Source organism: Peromyscus californicus, unplaced genomic scaffold, assembly GCF_007827085.1.
Source record: "Peromyscus californicus insignis strain IS unplaced genomic scaffold, ASM782708v3 Scaffold_11__1_contigs__length_118956290, whole genome shotgun sequence".
Taxonomy (NCBI): Eukaryota; Metazoa; Chordata; class Mammalia; order Rodentia; family Cricetidae; genus Peromyscus; species Peromyscus californicus.
In genome coordinates, this window is record NW_026294402.1 from 67,533,024 (window position 1) to 67,552,082 (window position 19,059).

Below are 19,059 nucleotides of genomic sequence, written 5' to 3' on the forward strand. Positions count from 1 at the left end.
TGACGAGAAGAGACTTTCAAAGCAGTCATCCCAGTCTTCAGGTTCTTACACTTTTTCCACACTTTCTGGGATCATTCCTGAGCTTTGGGTATACGGTCGTATAGATATCCTATTTGGGAATGGGTACTCCATAGTCACTTTCTCACTACATTTTGACCAGTTATGATTCTTTGTAATAATCTCTGTCTGAGGCTGGAGAGATGACTCAGAGGTTAACAGCACTGGCTGATCTTCCATAGGTCCTGAGTTTAATTCCCAGCAACCACATGGCGGCTCATGACCATCTGTAATGAGATTTGATGCCCTCTTCTGGTGTGCAGGCAGACATGCAGACAGAACACTGTGTACATAATAACTAAATAAGTCTTTATGAAAAAAACCAAAAACTTCTGTCTGCTGCAAAACAAGCTTCCTTGATGAGGGGTGAGAGCTGCACTTCTCTGTGGGTGTAAGTATTCAGAAGGCAGTTGAATACTATGTCAGTTTGGCAAAATGGTAGTAGTAGGTTCTCTTCTAGAATCTGTGACCTCCAGCCACAGGTTCTTGGCTAAGTTTACCGTAACAAATAAGAGTTTCTTCCTACTGAACTGGCCATAAGTTTAGTCAAACAGAGTTGTTTACCTTCAAGATATTAGTGCCACTAATTCACTAATGCTGGGCCTGTTGTTATTGTAGTTTATAAGATTTTCAGCTGGGTGGGACTGTTGAGAACTTTACTCCAGCATTCTGCTTAACACCTTTTAACACCATGAAAGCTAGCCATCAGGAAGGAGGCTTCCAGATCATTACCAGCTTGATTTCTCCAATTCCCATGACCAAAGTGTATGGTATCTTCAGCTAGAGGGTCTTACCTTCAATCAAGAGTTGTTTTGAAGCCGGGTGGTGGTGGAACACAACTTTAATCCTAGCACTCAGGAAGCCGTGGATCCCTGTGAGTTCAGGGCAGCCTGGTCTACAAAGGAAGTTCAGGACAGCAAGAGCTGTAGAGAAACCCTGGGGCAGGGGGTTGGGGGCGGGGTGTGAATAGAGTGGAGAGAACTGACACTCTTGTCTTGTTCCTGATTTTAGAAAAAATGTTTTTAGTTTTCACTCATATTGTAATATGTTTTCTATTGGTTTGTTGTATAATCTTTATTATATTGAAATATTTTTCTTCTATTCCTAGCTTCTTTGGGACTTTTATCTTCAAGTCACAAAGAGACGTTTAACCTGATCAAAAGCTTTTTCTGTATCTATTGAACTGTCATACTATTTCTGTCCTTATATCAATTTATATTTTGCATTACATTTATTAATTTATATGTGTTAAACAAAATTTACATCCTTGGAATGAAACTGACTTGGTCAGGGTATTTGATCTTCTGTTTATGTTCTTAAATTTGGTTTACCTGAATTTCTTTGAAATTTTTGCACCTGTATTGACCAGGAAGATTAGCCTATGGTTTGGGGGAGTTTTTTTGTTTTTGTTTTTTGTTTTGTTTTGTTCTTTGTTTTTATATTCTTAATCTCATTTTGGTATCAAAGTAATGCTGGTTTCATACATTAGGCTAGGTAGTGTTCCTTCCCTTCTGCTTTACAGAAGAGTTTAAGTTAAGGAGCTTGGTGTTAGCTCTTCTTGAAGCGCTTGTAAACTCAGCAGTGAATCTGTCTGGAAATAAACACACTCAGAGAAGTACCTTACTGGTCCACTAGATGACTTTAATCTCTTGAGCTGACAGTGGACATCAACTGTCACAGAAACATAATGTGATTTTTGTACTTTGCATTTCTTTAGCTAGACACAAAACCTGAGATAATTCTGTAACAAGATAAATTTTTATCTTTAATATCTGTCCTTAATGGCTGCTATTTATCATGTAAATCATGTTTAGATGCCAGTTTACATTCTTCTAGGTTGTTTTAACCTTCTAGTTGTACATACAATAATGGCATTATGAGTGAACACTTAACACATCAGTATCTCAGAATAAATCCTAATATATGAAACAGCTAAAGACTTGTGCATTTGTAATTTGGATAAATGTTGCCCAACTGGAAGCAATAGAATTTTTTGTTTGTATATTTTTCATTTCCTGTATTATTTCTGCGTATTCTTTCATTGTTACCACTTCTGTTTTTCTGTGGTTTTTGTTATTTCGTGTTGGAGATTTTCTTATGTCTGATAATCTTTGTTATCTGTACTTACTTTATTGAGAAAGTATCTAATATAGCCCAAGCTGACCTTAACTCATTATGTAGCTGAGGCTCCCTCTCGATCTTGTCTCTACTTCAGCCTCTTTCTGCCTCCACTTTTTGGATTACAGGATTACAGATATGAGCTACCACCATGTCCAGCTGCTATCTGTTTATATTTAAATTTGGCAAGCAAAATAAAACCAAACTTTGGATGTTCGTGTATATCCATAACGTGAAATCTACCACACAAAGTCTGGGATTGCACACAGTAACTGTAAGAAGCAGGGTTTTTTTGTTTTTTTTTGTTTTTTTTAATTTTCTTGATGTCCCCTGCAAAGACACATCTTTTTTTGTTTTGTTTTAAGATTAGTTTATTTATTGTGTATATAGTGTTCTGCCTGCATGTATGCCTGCAGACCAGAAGAGGGCACCAGATCTCATTACAGATGGTTGTGAGTCACCATGTGGTTGCTGGGAATTGAACTCAAGACTCGTGGAAGAGCAGACAGTGCTTTTAACTGCTGAGCCGTCTTTCCAGCTTAAGAAGCAGTCTTGAATTGTAAAAAAAAATTGGTTAGTCTTGGTTTTGTTTTTAGTAAATAGCCCATTTACTTATTTTGTTTGACTTTTTATTAGTTTTTTAGGTTATGCAAAGTAATGGGTTTCATCATGGAATCTTCCCGCATATGTCATTATACTGTGTTCTCATTTGTGCCTTTCCTCTACTAACTTACCCCAGGCCTCTCCTTTCTTCCACCAGTTAGTCTCCATCTTTTATATTTTATTAGCTTTCTTACTTCCTACCTCCTGTAAAATTTTTCTCCTTTTCTAGTCTTGTGACCTACAAACACACATACATCATATATGAAAAATTTAGGTTCTACACGTAAGAGAAAACATAGTGTCTTTCTGAGTCTGGCTTATTTTGTGTAACATAACGGTTTCCAGTTACATCCATTTTCCTGCATTGTTTTATTTATCTATACAATTGTATAAAAATTCCACTATGTAAATGTACCACATTGTCCTTATTCATTCATTTGTGGCTAGTTCTTTTTCTGTCTGTTAGGAATATTGAACCTATAAACACAAATGTATAAGTATCTCTGTGAAATGTTAAATTAGAATCCTTCAGGTCTATACAAAAGAATGGCTGGGCTACATGGTATTAATATTTTCATTTTTTAACTTAAAAGATGTATTATGACTTATGTGCATGTGTTTGATGGATAGGGTACACATGTGGAAGTCAAAGGATAGCTTGGTGCAGTCTGCTCACCCCTTCCACCTTTTCATGGGTTCTGAGGATGGAACTCAGGTTGGCAGTCTTGAGTGGTTTCCTCCATGCTTCCCTTCTCTGCTCCTGCTTGAGTTCCTGGCCTGACTTCCCTTTCTCCACAAGTTGCCATTGTCAGTGTTTTTATCACAGCAACAAAAAGCAAAACAGAAAAAGCAACAGGTGCTTTTCCTGCTGAGCCATATGGCTGGCCCTGTTTTCAGGTGTTTTGTTTTGTTTTGTTGTTTCCATAGCTAATTTCCATAGGGTCTGCATAAGCTACATTCCCACCCTCAGCTGAGTTTGAGTTCCTCTTTCTCTTTCCCTTACCCTCACCAGCGTTTTTGTCACTTCTTTTCCTGGTGACAGCCATTCTGTCTTAGGTGAGATGGAATCTGAAAGCAGTTCTAATTTGCATTTCCCCAGTGGCTTATAATGTTAAACATTTTTATATTTCTTTTAGAAGCAGTTCATTTATTGATTGGACGGTTTGGTTTTGAGGTGTTTAATTTTTACACTAACATCCTGGTTATTAGTCACCTATCTCATTTATAGTTGCCATAGTTTTTTCTTCCATCCTGTAAGTTCTTTTCTTGTTCTAGTGATTATTACCTTTGCTGGGGGGGGGGGGGGGGGGCTTCCTAATTTCATGTGATCCCATTTGTCATTTCTTGGGATTATTTCCTATGCTATTAGAGCAATATTCAGAAAATCCTTGCCTGTGCCTATATCTTTGAGGTGGCTTATTATGTTTTCCTCTAGTATTGTCAAAGTTTCAGGTCTCCCATGAAGTCTTTAATTAATTTTGTATTAGGTGAGAAATAAGGGTCATTTCATTCTTCTACGTGTGGAATCCATTTTTTGTCCTTTTCCTAAAGTATCTTGACGTATCTGTGTGAGTTTATTTCTGTGTCCTCTGCTCTGTTGTGCTGGTGTCGTGTTGCTGTTGTTTCTGGAGTAAGGTCAACACTGCTCTTTGTGCTAAGGATTACCTTAACTATTGGAGGAGACCTTTTGTGCTTCCATAGGAATTGGGGGATTTTTTTTCCTAGCTCTATGAAGAATGTCACTGAAATGTCATTAGGGAATTTTGATCATCATTACAAGTGAATCCTGTAGATTGCTTCCAATAACGCAATATAATTGCTTTCATTATCACAATATTAATTTTTCCACTTCATGAACATGCAAAGTTTTTTCATCTCCTTGTGACTTCTTCAGTTTCTTTCTTCAGTCTCTTAAATTTTTCATTGTGGAGATCTTCCACCCCCTTGGTGTGTGCGCGTGCGTATGTGCACATATCTGTTGTGGGTGGATTTTTTTTCTCTGAGGCTTTCTTGGCAAGTTTGTTACTGGTGTATAGAAAGCTATATATTGGATTTTTATATTCTGCTCTGCTAAAGGTGTTTATCAGGTCTAAGAATTTTCTAGTAGAGTCCTTCTTTAGGGTCCCTTAGAGTAGAATCATGTCATCTGTAAATAGGGATCATTTGATATCTTCCTTCGCTATTTGTATCCCTTTTATTTCTTGTCTTACTGCTTTAGCTAAGACTTAAAGCGCTATTTTTAATAAATCTGGAGATAAGGGACACCATTGTCTTATTCCAGATTTTAGGGGAAATGCTTTTAGTTTTCCTCATTTAGTATTTTTGTTCTAGGTTTGTCATAACAACCTTTAGTTTGTTGAAATATGTTCCTTCTAGTCCTCATTTCTTCAGAGCCTTTATCATGAAGAGATATTTAGCTTTGTCAGGGCCCTGTTCTGCAGTGGAATTCTTCCATTCTTCCATCATTAAAAATGATGTTGGTTATGGTTATGGGTTTTCCTTGGATGAGTTTCTTTGGGTTGAGGGATTTTCATTCTTTTATTAGATTGCTTACTCTTTGTCAACTTTTTTTGACTATTTTTTTGGGGGCGGGGAGTTCGAGACAGGATTTCTCTGTAGTTTTGGTGCCTTTCCTGGATCTCGCTCTGTAGACCAGGCTGGCCTCAAACTCACAGAGATCCGCCTGCCTCTGCCTCCCGAGTGCTGGGATTAAAGGCATGCGCCACCACCACCCGGCGTCAAATGTTTTTTTACTGGGATCTGAGGTAAGATAACCATTTTGGATTTTTTTCTTTATGCAATCAAAATCTTATTATTTTTTAAATCCATCTTGTATTTCTGGGATGAATCACATTTGATCATTGTGTATAATCTGTTTTATTTACATATATATGTGTATATATATATATATATAGAGAGAGAGAGAGAGAGAGTGTTAAATTCAATTTGTCAGTATTACACTGAATATTTTGGCATCTTTATTCACAAGAGATACTAATTTGCAGTTTTCTTTGGGTCTCTTCTTCTGATTTGTGTATCTGGGTAATGATTGCAGTATGAGCTTAATATAAGAGTTTGTTTTATTTTTATTTTTTAAATTAATTTATTTATTTTTAGGCACAATCTCACTATATAGTTCTGGCTGTCATGGAACTCACTCTGTAGACCAGACTGAACTCGAACTCACAGAGATCTGCCTAAATCTGCCTCCCAAGTGCTGGGATTAAAGGTGTACACCACTACATCCAGCATTTTTTTTATTTTATATTTATGGGTGTTTTGCCTGCATGTATGTCTGCATGTCATATGGATGCCTGGTGCCATGGAGGCCAGAGAAGGATGTCATATCCCCTGGAACTGGAGTTACAGATGGTTGTTAGCCACCATATGAGTGCTGAGAATCACACCTGGGTTATCTGCAAGAGCCATCTCTCTAGCCCCAATGTGAGAGTTTTTGAATTATCATTGAAACCACCTGAAACTGGGGTTTTCTTAGTTGGTACTTTTAAATCACTAATTCAGTCTCTGTTACAGATCTAATTGTCTTTCTCAGTTCATTTTGGTAGTTGTGTGTTTCTAGAATTTTGATCATTTCACATAGCTTAATTTGATGGCATTTAGTTTGTTGTCGTTTTCTCTCAAGTAATTTTTATTTCAGTAAGGTTCGTAGCAGTGTTCTTTCATCCCTTATGTTACGTAGTTGTGTGTTCTTCTTTCATCCCTTATTTTACGTGATTTGAGTGCACTTTTTTAGTTCTTCTCTCCCATGCCCTTGGTCAGTTTATCAACTTCGTTGATCTTTTCAAAGAATCAATTTTTGGTTTAATTTTTTTCCCCTAATACTATTTCTTTCCTTCCCACTCCAATCCTCATATTTTTTTCTTCTTTTTTTGCTTGCTTTTAGTTTCCTCCCTCTCTCTCCCTCTCTCCCTCTCTAGTTCTCTCTCTCTTTAGCTTAATGCAGAAGAGTAAGGTTGGGCTTTCCTAGTGTCGGTATGTGTCCATTTGTGTTCTGAGTGCTGCTTTGACTGTATCTCACATGTTTTGTTGTGTTTTAATTTTTATTTACCTCTTAAAATACTTTATAATTTCTCTAGTTACTTATTCATTAGCCCACTGGTTATTTTAAAATATTCTTGATTAATTTCCATGTATTTGTGAATTTCCATGGTTTTAGATATTAGCATAGATGCTCCCAGTCTCTTTCAGACTCTCAGCGTACTGTTCTCTTTCTGGTTATTTGTTTTAGTTTTTTTAATGTTTTAACTGCTGTGTCTTTGTGTCTGTAGTTAACCTGATTTGATCATGTTTATGTTAAACCTGTTATACTAATAACTGACTTAATTAGAATTTTGCAATCTTTTTTTTTTTTTTTTTTGGTTTTTCGAGACAGGGTTTCTCTGTGTAGCTTTGCGCCTTTCCTGGAACTCACTTGGTAGCCCAGGCTGGCCTCAAACTCACAGAGATCCGCCTGGCTCTGCCTCTCGAGTGCTGGGATTAAAGGCGTGCTAGAATTTTGCAATCTTTTACATTTAGTATAATTGCTGATGAGGTATGAATTACATTTGTTGGTTTTGCTGGTCATTTTCTGTGTGTATACCTCATTTTATTCCTCTTCTTCTATTGATGTCTTTTCATTAAATAAATGGTTATTTTCTAGTAAATTATTTTCTTTTTTTCACTTTCTACATTTTGGGGTTTCTTTCTTTCTTTTTAAGATTTATTTATTTATTATGTATACAGTGTTCTGCCTGCATGTATGCCTGCATACCAGAATAGGTCACCAGATCTCATTGTAGATGGTTGTGAGCCACCCTGTCATTGCTGGGAATTGAACTCAGGACCCCGTAGAAGAGCAACCAGTGCTCTTAACCTCTGAGCCATCTCTCCAGCCCATTTCCGGTTTTCTAATAGCGGCCCAAGATATAACAACTATCATCTTAATTTATTTCAGAATCTAGTTCGGGTTATACCTACAAAAATAGATAAATATGTTTGTATGTGTATGTCTGTTTCCCTTACCCCGTACATTTTTTCTATAATGTGCCATCAGCACAGATTTATAATTGGTGTTATATGCAGTTGCCTTTCAGTTCAGATAGGAGAATATCAAAAGTCACACATGGAAGATATATTTACTTTGTACTTCATATTTAGTTGTTTTTTGTTTTTGTTTTGGTTTTTTGGTATTCTTTCTTTCTTTATTCATGTGAATTTCTTTCAGAGCTGCTGTCTCATGCCCGTTTAAGCCCAACTGACTGCCTTTAGCATTGCTTGTAGGACCTATGCTAGTATTGAATTGGAATTTTGTACCCCTCTGGGAATACCGTCATTTCTCCTTCACCTTTGAAGGATGGCTTGTTTTGTTAGAAATAGACTTCTGAGTTGACCGTTTCTTTTAGTGCTATGTACATGTCATCTCACTGCCCTCTGGTCTCCTGTTTTCTTATGACAAATAAACTGTAGGTCTTATTGAAATGAGCATTTGTACATAATGAGCCACTTCTTGTTTCCTTCAAAATCCTATCTTTGGCTTTGACTTTTAGCTGTCCATAAAGTGTGGTTCTCCAAGGTTTTAGTACTTGTTTGTTGTACTTCTGAGATATGTAAATTAATTTTTTTCTTTAACTTGGGTAATCTTTAGCTGTTTTTGGTTTTTCGAGACAGGGTTTCTCTGTGTAACATCCTGGCTTACCTTGAACTCAGTATAGACCAGTTTAGCCTCGAACTCACAAAGATCTGCCTGACTCTCATGCACTACCCTGCCCAGCTGCTGTGGGTGTTTTTTTTTTTGGTGGGGGGTGTTGTTTTTATGAGCATTGGTGTATTGCCATGGGTGTCAGGTCCCCTGGAACTGGAATTACAGACAGTTGTGAGCTGCCATGTGGGTGCTGGAAATTGAACCCAGGTTCTCTGGAAGAGCAGTCAGTTCTAACCACTGAGCCATCTCTCCAGCCCTGCTGTTGTTTTTTAAATAGTCTGCCTTTCTTCTCTCTCTCTCTCTCTCTCTCTCTCTCTCTCTCTCTCTCTCTCTCTCTCTCTTCTTTGGAACTCTGGTGACATTCAAACAGATCTCAAGGACTCTGTTTCTTTGTCTTCATTCTTTTTTTCCTTTTGGTCTTCAGAGATGGTAATCTTTTTAGTTGACCTTATCTTCATATTTGCTGTTTTTTTTGTTTTTTTTTTTTTTTTTGGTTTTTTGAGACAGGGTTTCTCTGTGTAGCTTTGCGCCTTTCCTGGATCTCCTCTGTAGACCAGGCTGGCCTCGAACTCACAGAGATCTGCCTGGCTCTGCCTCCCGAGTGCTGGGATTAAAGGCGTGCGCCACCACCGCCCGGCACTGATTTTTTTTTTATGGACTGCTCAGATCTGCTTTTTTGGGGGTTTTTTTTGTTTGTTTTGTTTTTCCGAGACAGGGTTTCGCTGTAGCTTTGCGCTTTTCCTGGATCTAGCTCAGTAGACCAGGCTGGCCTTGAACTCACAGAGATCTGCCTGGCTCTGCCTCCCGAGTGCTGGGATTAAAGGCGTTCGCCACCACCGCCTGGCAGTGCTCTTAAGACTCTATTGAATTTTTCTCACCAGTTATTATAATTTTAAACTAAAGTTTTGAGTACTTATTTTCATCATAGCAAAATTTTATTACATATTTTCTAGAACTATAACTTTTATTAATATATGTAGTTTCTGTCTTTTTTTGATATTTCCTGTTTGTTGAAATTTGGTTTCCCTTCACTCTGAGTGTATTTTAAGTAGCTGATTTATAGCCTTTGTGTAGCAAGTCCAACATCTATCTAGACCTCCTCAGGCATAGCTTCTAATGATTACAGTTTTTTTTAGGCAAAGGTTTTGATTCTTTACATAGCTCATAATTCTTTGTTGCAAGTTAGACATATAATATGGTACTCTGGAAATGAGATTGAGTCCCTGTCCAAGGCTTGTGTCTGTTGCTTCTTACAACTGTTTCTCCTCCCTTTTTTTGAGTGGTGGGGTTTCAAGACAAGATTTCTCTGTGTAATAGCCCTGGCCATCTTGGAACTCACTCTGTAGACCATGCTGGCCTCAAACTCAGAAATCCACCTGCCTCTGCCTCCCAAGCTCTAGGATTAAAGGTATGTGCCACCACCACCCTGCTAAGGTGATTTCTTAAGTGACTGTTTTGAACTACACTATTACTATGTCTGTCTACTGAAGTCTACCTATCTTAATAGTCAGCTAATAAGATTAAGATTTCACTAAGGACCTGGAACCAATAAATCTCCCAGTCTTTATTCACCAGAGGTCTCCATAAGTGTGTACTGGGATTCAGCATCAACACTCAGGCATGGAATTAACTGTCCTTACCTTCACTTTCTGCTTTAGAGAGACTTTCTCTTTAATCCAAGGTAGGGCTTTCTCAAGTCTCTTGAGCATGTCCACAACCCTCCAAATACATGTGATTTTCTACGAGTCTCAGGCCCATTCAGATTTTTCACAGCAACACATCCATCTTATTCCCCAGCTTCTCTTTACTCTTTCTGGTTAGTTTACAGTTTTCTGCAATTGTAGTTTGCATGCAGTCTTAGGCAACCCACAAAGCAAAATACTTGCTTATAATTATTTTTAACCACTTCTCTCCATCCCATCTCCTCAAAGGACCTTAATAGTGGCTGAGCTCTACTAGATCAAGTTCGATATAGACAGCCTTCTAGCAGGTCAAACATGGTAATTATTTATATGCACAATAATTTAACTATTTTAAACTGCTGCACTCTTTCAGGCATACTGATCATTACATAGTTATCTCAAATAAATCAAATGATTTTCAAGAGTAATTGTTTGATCTTAATTTTAGTTCTGCTTAATGATACTAACGGTTCTAACTTCATCAAGGCCTAACCTAAAAGGCACTATAGCACAAGCCTGGGAACCAATTGACTTGGGGACAGCTGCAATCACCTATACTATACTGTGCACTCTGGCATTCTTGGGTGTCTGTGACAAACTCCAGAGCTAGTGTACATAGCCATGTCTTAGCTGTGTGTCATTGCTCTGCCCCAAAATAGGGAGCAATATGAAAGAAGCAAATTATGTATAGGTAAATATCAGACACTTTCTGAATTTTCTCTACAGACTCAATGTATTATTTCTTTAGAACGTTGGCATTTCAACAGTCATTTTCTTTTACCAAATTTATCTTTGAAATTACCACAGATGTATTATTTGATTGACACTTTAAAGAGAACATTATCCAAACATGTCTCTGGGACTTCCCTACATTTTTTTTCCCAGACAGAGTCTAACTGTGTAGCCTTGGTGGCCTGGAGCTCACTCTGGAGACCATGCTGGCTTTGAAGTGACAGAAGTTCCCTTGCCTCCTCTGCCTCCTAAGTGCTGGGTTTAAAGGCATGTACCACCATGCTGCCTAGCTTCCCTGTGTTTGAATTTGTTGTCATCTGTAACACATGAGTGGTAAGATTCATTAAAATAACAGGATAGACTTGGTTAAAAAATTGTTAGAAAATAATTAGAAAAATAACCACCCTAATAAATTATTCTGTATAAATATTAGAAAAAAATTGATAGAATTTTGGTTGCATCCCAAGTATCCAGTGTACTTACAGCTATTAATTGGCAGTGTAAGTATCTAATCCATAAGATACGTAAATTAGATTAGATTAGACCAAACCTCTTTGTACAAATTCCTATCTATAAATTTCCTAATAAAAAATTTACCTCAAGGATTTGAGAAAAGTGAAGTAATACTTTTTATAAAGAACTCAATGATGTAAGGTCTGGTCAGTTATTCTCTTGACTGTCTGCACTCATCTTCTCTACTGTGTTTTAGAATATTTTTGTAGATTAAATAATATTACTTTTGCATTATGTAATTAAATTGTAAATAACGTGAAAAAGTACTAAAGACTGAATTCCATGTATTTCAGTGACTTTTTCAGTCATATTAAATGATAATTGTGCTTCCAGTCTTTTTTTTTTTTTTTTTTTTTTTTTTTGGTTTTTTGAGACAGGGTTTCTCTGTGTAGCTTTGCGCCTTTCCTGGGACTCACTTGGTAGTCCCAGGCTGGCCTCGAACTCACAGAGATCCGCCTGGCTCTGCCTCCCGAGTGCTGGGATTAAAGGCGTGTGCCACCACCGCCCGGCAACTGCTTCCAGTCTTTAAAACATAATTTTAAATAAAGAACAAAAGAAAGCCGGGCGGTGGTGGCACACGCCTTTAATCCCAGCACTCGGGAGGCAGAGCCAGGCGGATCTCTGTGAGTTCGAGACCAGCCTGGGCTACCAAGTGAGTTCCAGGAAAGGCGCAAAGCTACACAGAGAAACCCTGTCTCGAAAAACCAAAAAAAAAAAAAAAAAAAAAAAAGAACAAAAGAAAAAGACCAAATAATCTCATTTTAAGAATGATGTTAGCTGGGCAGTGGTGGCCACACTCCTTTAATGCCAGCACTTAGGAGGCAGAGGCAGGCTGATCTCTTTGAGTCTGAGGACAGACAGGGCTACACAGAGAACCCTATCTTGAAAAACAAAAACAAACAACAAAAAAGAATGATGTTAGAGTTAGTTATTCTATAAACAGAACATTCTTTGTTCTTTACTTTTTTATAAGTTGCCTAAAAACTACCTAACTATATGAATTAGGTGTTAATTGACACCAAATCTTGCTTGATGAATCCTGCAGTTAAAGCAGGAAAATGAGATGTAAACTAACCAGCATCTTCCTTTGGCCTGGCATGGCCAATGGCTTATAATATAGACCTCATTTCAAACCCATGACTGGGTGTACCCTATAAATGCTCCATAAATTATACTTTAAACAGAATCACTATTCAGAACTTTACAATGGGTAAGAATGAAATTCTTTTTCTTTAAAAATTAAAACCACTGAAATCTAGAGAGGCAGGCCACCTTACAGTAGAGTTGTCATAATCCGGGAGGAACTCTCGTGAGGTAACTCACTATTTAACAGTATGGCCGTCTCTGTGTGTAACAAGAAGTTAAGCTGTACAACTGAATTCCTTCCTCATTCTAAGCTTTCACAAAATTAAAGGGATGCAAAGGGAAAAGGTGACTCTGGACCTTCAGGACCTCACATTGCCCTTGTTGTCAGCCTTACCAGTGGAATAAAATGTTGGTACAGGTGATCTCTAAGGCCTCTTTTAAAGAGTTCACATACCATGTTTCCTTGTTTAAACCATCTCCTGGCATTAACGGTGATGTCTGACATGGATGATGTGAGACTGATCGTTATCTCTGTGTGAACTTGCTGTATGTGTAGAAGTTATAGCCCTGCTAGATGAGCTTACATGAGTACATTTAGGACCCTGAGTTTAAGCAGATGCTATTGAAAACAGTGCTGTAGACCTTTAGAGTGAACCCAGGAAATTCAGTCTGAATTTAATGTGCAGCTCTCAAGAATGAATGTTTATAAATTATCCTGAATTACTCACTTTATTCACCAGAGCCTACTGGAGTAACACCATACTGTGTGATGCTGAATTCTGTCACTTCTTAATTGGCCTGTCCTTCTTTTGCAGGAGCTATTGTGACAATCTTGGCTACCACCCATTAAGTGCTGCTGACTTCGGGAAAATCATGAAAAACGTATTTCCAAACATGAAGGCACGCCGTTTGGGCACTAGAGGCAAATCTAAATATCCTTTATCAGAATGCTGTCAGTGACCTCTTTTGGCTCATCTGCTGTTGTAGCTCAGTTGGCAACTACATTTAGAAATAAATGTAAATCAACAAATAAACAGCTCAAAATCCTTAGAAGAATAACTACAAATGTCATTTCCCCCAGCTGTTACCAAACTACATAAGAAATAGCAAGTGGTTTATGAGTTTATAAGATTCTGATAGATTTTATTTTTTTTTATTTTTATTTATTTATTTATTTTTGGTTTTTTTGGGACAGGGTTTCTCTGTGTAGTTTTTGGTGCCTGTCCTGGATTTCACTCTGTAGACCAGGCTGGCCTCGAACTTACAGAGATCCGCCTAGCTCTGCCTCCTGAGTGCTGGGATTAAAGGCATGCACCACCACTACCCAGCCTAGATTTTATCTTTTATCGTTTGCACTATTTTATCGATTTTTATTCATATTTTTGTGTGTATACATGTGCATGTGTCCTCAGAGACCAGGAAAAGGTGTTATATTCTCTGGAACTGGAGATACAAGTAGCTGTAAACCTCAAAGTGTGGGTTCTGGGAACCCAGTCCAGGTTCTCTTTAAGAGTTGCAAGTGCTTTTAAACACTGAGCCATCTTTCCAGCCCTGCTTATCACTTTACTATCCAATCACCTTTGCATTAACAATAAAAATTAAGAAATTATGTATTTAGTAACTGTAAATTTTATCAATAAAAGTGGAAAAAAAGATGTTAGCTTATCTTCTTTTTCTTCTCTAATTCAGAAACATGGGAATCTGCCTGGTGATAGATAGATAGATAGATAGATAGATAGATAGATAGATAGATAGATAGATGAATAGATAGATGAATAAATAAATAAGTGAAGATGTGATAAATAAATAATGATGATGTTAATAATACACTCAGAATTGTTTTTGTCTTGTAATGAAAGATCACTGTTCACTTTATTTTTCTGGCACCCATTAAAGGGGAGCATAGAAAAAGCCCTTCTTGTGACAGAGAAATATGTATAAGCAAACAGAAGGGGAGGAAAATTAAGAATTTATTAAAGGTTTTTCTGCTCCTAGAAGATTGTAAAATAGAGACTATCTTTTATTAGAAATGCATTCATTTCTTCCTTGCTTAGTTAGCTCTTGACCTTTTTAAGGCCTTAAATTAGCTACTGTGGTGATGAGAGAAAGAGACAAGAAGGAAGGCTGCCTTTCTAAAGGAGTCACAGATGCATTTGAACCACTCTACCCTTGTTTCCTGAATACAGATAGAAAAGGTCTTGATGTGCCTTTGGCATGTTACAGGTGATAATCCTGTATGTTTCAGTGGAAAAAGAAATGTAAAGGTTAAAGCCCTTGTGATACTCTTAAGAGCTGTTTTTGTCCCTATGCCCTGGACTCAAGTTTCCCATCCCTTTGCCAGGTTTCCATCTGCTGGTTCCTTCTCTGACCTGCTTGTTACTGGTGGCTGGCACTGCATAGTGGGAACATTTATTCCTTTCACTTAAGACAGTAATACTGAACATTCTACAAGAAATGTTTCATTTTGAAAGCATGAAAATATTCTGAGTTTCTACTAATAAATTGGGTTTTTACTGACAAATTCAAAAAGTAGGTGTTACCTCCTGGTGATTGTATTGTCATTTCATGTACACTTCCTTCTTAGTTCTATCTAAATAGGCAGTCCATTTAATTTAAAATGGTTTCAACCTTAACTGTTTATCACATATTGCTACAGTGGACTAAGGAAAAAAGCTTTTGTTCATATGCCAACACTGCCCAACCTTGACTTTCATAAAACTGGAGATGGAGTAAGGATTCTACCATTTCTTTTTAATAAAGAGAAATGTACCTTTAGTTGAATGCATTCTGTACAATATCCTGGTTAAAATCAGAAACTGAGAACTGTTCTTTCTACAGATAATTAAGAAGAGGGAGAGAAAAATCACCCACAGTGGCCAAAAGATGCTTGCAAAAATGACCTACATAAACATAAAACTCAGAAAAAAAAAAGACCTAAGACTACTAATTTGTAGATATGTCCATAGTGTATATTGATGATGCCTGTTTGCATAAGGAAAGAAAATTTGTAGGATAGCTGTAGTATGATCTCTCTAGAAAAGAAAACAGGACTACTAAGCAGTATAGTTTTTATTGATACTAAAGCTTTAGAACTACCAAAAACATCTGTTTGTGTCTAGCTGCCATTTTTGTTTGGTTGGTTGGATTGTTGTTGTTTTGAGACAGAGACTCTCTATATAGCCCTGTCTGTCCTGAAACTCACTATATGGACTACAGTGGCCGTGAACTCACAGAGATCCACCTGCCTCTGCCTCTCAAGTGCTGGAGTTAAAGGTGTGTGCCACCACACCAGGTTGTAGCCATTTAAAGTGCTATATTCACCCTGCACTTGACTGACTGTTCTTTACTGATTCCCTCTATATGCAAAGCTGTTATGTGTCTACCAACAGCTCCTATATACTGTTTTGACCTGAGATGTATGTTGTATCTTCCAATAAGAATATATATCTTCAGTGTACTTCATTTCTCTGAAATTATTACTATTGTTGTAGTTAGTTTATAAAGTTAACTTCTCCTCTTTGCTTTATATAGTTGGAAGGAGTTGAACCATCTGGGCAGCTTCAAAATATTGATGAAGAAGTTATCTCTTCTGCTTGTCGTCTTGTGTGTGAGTGGGCCCAGAAAGTGTTAAGCCAGCCGTTTGACACAGTCTTGGAATTAGCCCACTTCCTTGTGAAGAGTCACTATATAGGCACAAAGTCAGTGGCAGCTCTGACTGTGATGGCAGCAGCACCAGCAGGTATGGAGACTGACCGCATTGCTGTGTTAGAGCTGAGAGCAAACGAGAGCTCGGGGCCAGTAGGATGGCACAATACGCAAGGGCACTGGCTGCAAGCCTCCTGATCTGAGTTCAAACCTCAGAACCTGCACGGTGGAGGGAGATAACTGACTCGCCTCCTGCAAGTTGTCCTGTGACCTCTACAGGCAGTCTGTGGCGCATGTGCACCCATAAATAAGTGAAAAAGTTTAAAGAATTCATTAATGAAGAATTTGACCAAAGAGCTTCATGAGTTCATTTTTACTCCAGTTCACACTAAATACAGATGTTTTATTTATTTTTTTTTTTTTTTTTTTGGTTTTTCGAGACAGGGTTTCTCTGTGTAGCTTTGCGCCTGTCCTGGGACTCACTTGGTAGCCCAGACTGGCCTCGAACTCACAGAGATCCGCCTGGCTCTGCCTCCCGAGTGCTGGGATTAAAGGCGTGCGCCACCACCGCCCGGCCAGATGTTTTATTAAGCCAACAAAATGAAAACTCTATTGTTATATTGTAGAGTTTAATCCTATACTTTTGTATATTGCTCTGCTGGAATAAACTATTTGAATTTCCCTATAATACTGTTTGTTTGTTTATTTGTTTATGTTTTTTTTTGTTGTTTTTTTTTGGCGGGGGGACCAGGTTTCTCTGTGTAGCCCTGGCTGTTCTGGAATTTGCTTTGTAGACCAGGCTGGCCTCAAACTCACAGAGACCCGCCTGCTTTTGCCTCCCGAATGCTGAGATTAAAGGCATGTGCCACCATACCCAGCACAAGTTTAACATTTTAAATGGGCATTACACTCTTGACCAAACTACTGTTGAAAGAATAATTCAGTTATTATTTTATCTGATCTTTGAAACAAGAAAGTGAGAGAGCCATGTGAATTGTGTTTTGTCACATATCAGGAAAGACAATGTGCCTTGGAATTACTGTTCAAAGTTTGAAGAGGGAAATGATCCACCACTGCCCAGCAATACTTTTTTCAATTTAAAAAAAAAAAAAAAAAAAGATGGCTGTTTTTAAATGTAAAGAATATTCCATGTGTCTACATTAGTTAGATGTCAAAAGTAAAATAAGATTAAATTTTAAAATTATGTGTTAGGCTTCTATCCCAGAAATTAAGCTTATAAATAAAACAATCTTGAATACCATGACTAATTACCTGGTTTCATAAATAATTAACTTTTTGAAGTAGTACTATAAAATAGCAAGAGTTTTGTTTTTATTTTGTTTGTTTGTTGTTTGTTTATTTTTATAGGGGGTCCTATTGTAGAGAGCCCAGGCTGTCCTGGAACTGGTAATGTAGGCCAGGCTGACCTTGAACTCATAGAAATCCTCCTACCTCTGTCTCCAAGGTGTTTACCACACCTGGCTGCAAGAGAAATTTTTTTTTTATTTATCTATTTTTATTTTATGTACATTGGTGTTTTGCCCTCATGTATTTCTGTGTGAGGGTGTCGGGTCCCCTGGATCTGGAGTTATGAACAGTTGTGAGCTGCCATGTGGATGCTAGGAATTGAACCCAGGTCCTCTGGAAGAATAGCCAGTGCCCTTAACTGCTGAGCAATCTCTCCAACCCAAGAAATTTTTTAAGGGTGTTTAAGTGAGAATTTTAATTCAAAGAGAAGTTTTTAGAACTGACTGACAATTTTAGCAATTAATATTATTATTGAAATATCTGATACACTCCTAAATTAGTAGCTGTGTGTATGGTATCAATTCTGATGGAAAGTTTTAAATGCCTTATTTCAGTTTTACCTGAGGTTATAGAGTGAATATATTATATTACTTTACTTTAGAAAATTATTTCTGTGAACAGAATATTAACACAAACTTGTTTTCCAAGATAATTCTTCTAAGTTAAAACTAAATATTTTTAAATCTGCAGTACATTTATCCTGAAGAGAATTACTGTTTGTGGTGTGTGTGTGTGTGTGTGTGTGTGTGTGTGTGTGTGTGTGTGTGTGTGTGTGTGTGTGTGATCGATCTCTCCTCCTCACTTTACTACCAGTTGAGAACCAGTATCAGCAAAACAGCCTCTCACAGTAGCTAGTCATAGCTTTTCCTTCCTGAATATAAACTGTATATGACCAAACCTGACTTCACTTAATTAGACTCAAGCATGGTAGTGCTTACTAAGTCCAATGTTTGTAGCTAAGTAGCTCACATATATGTTACCTCCCTTAATTTCCTTAGTAGGCTTGTGAAATAGGTGGTTTCATTCTAAGGAAACAGACTTTGGGAGGTAAAATAGTTTATCCTTGGCCAGATAAGTAATGCAGCTAGGATTTAAATCCTGTTTGCCTATCTCCAAAGCCCCAGGTTGCCTCAGTTATTTCATACTACCTTCTTATCATCTGGAAAAATAGGACTTTGAGGGGTGTAGAGCCTTCACTATCTCCACTGATAGTGGGAAGGCACCTCTGTGGATAGGGCTTAGAGTTCTTATGGAGGAGGCGGCTCCATCTGTTTCCCACTATTTGCAAGACTGACCAAAAGAGAATAAAGGAATTTTTGAGGAATAAGTGTGAAGTGGAGAGATGGCTCAGCAGTTAAGAGCACATGTGGCTCTTGCAGAGAACCTAGGTTCTATTCCCAGGACCCACGTGTCAGCTCACAACCATGTAACTCCTGTCCCAGGAGATCTGAAGCCCTCTTCTGACCTTTGCAGGTACCAGGCATTCACATAATGCACATACAGGAAGACAAAACATTCATACACATAAAATAATAAATCTTTAAAATGTACTAAAAATTACACATATGAAGAGGTGATTTCCATATTTAAAAGCAATTTATGGGGACATCGAAC

At 37.7% G+C, this 19,059-nt stretch overlaps 1 protein-coding gene across 2 annotated transcripts in view; it reads left to right on the top strand.

The window, feature by feature from the left end:
* Positions 1-19,059, top strand: part of Rfx7 (regulatory factor X7) — a 101,529-nt gene that overhangs the window by 73,420 nt on the left and 9,050 nt on the right. For both annotated transcript variants that reach the window (XM_052714086.1, XM_052714080.1), the window contains exons 6-8: positions 13,308-13,424; positions 15,137-15,221; positions 16,024-16,231. In XM_052714086.1, the coding sequence (XP_052570046.1) occupies positions 13,308-13,424; positions 15,137-15,221; positions 16,024-16,231 (410 nt within the window). The remainder of the gene's footprint in view (positions 1-13,307; positions 13,425-15,136; positions 15,222-16,023; positions 16,232-19,059) is intronic.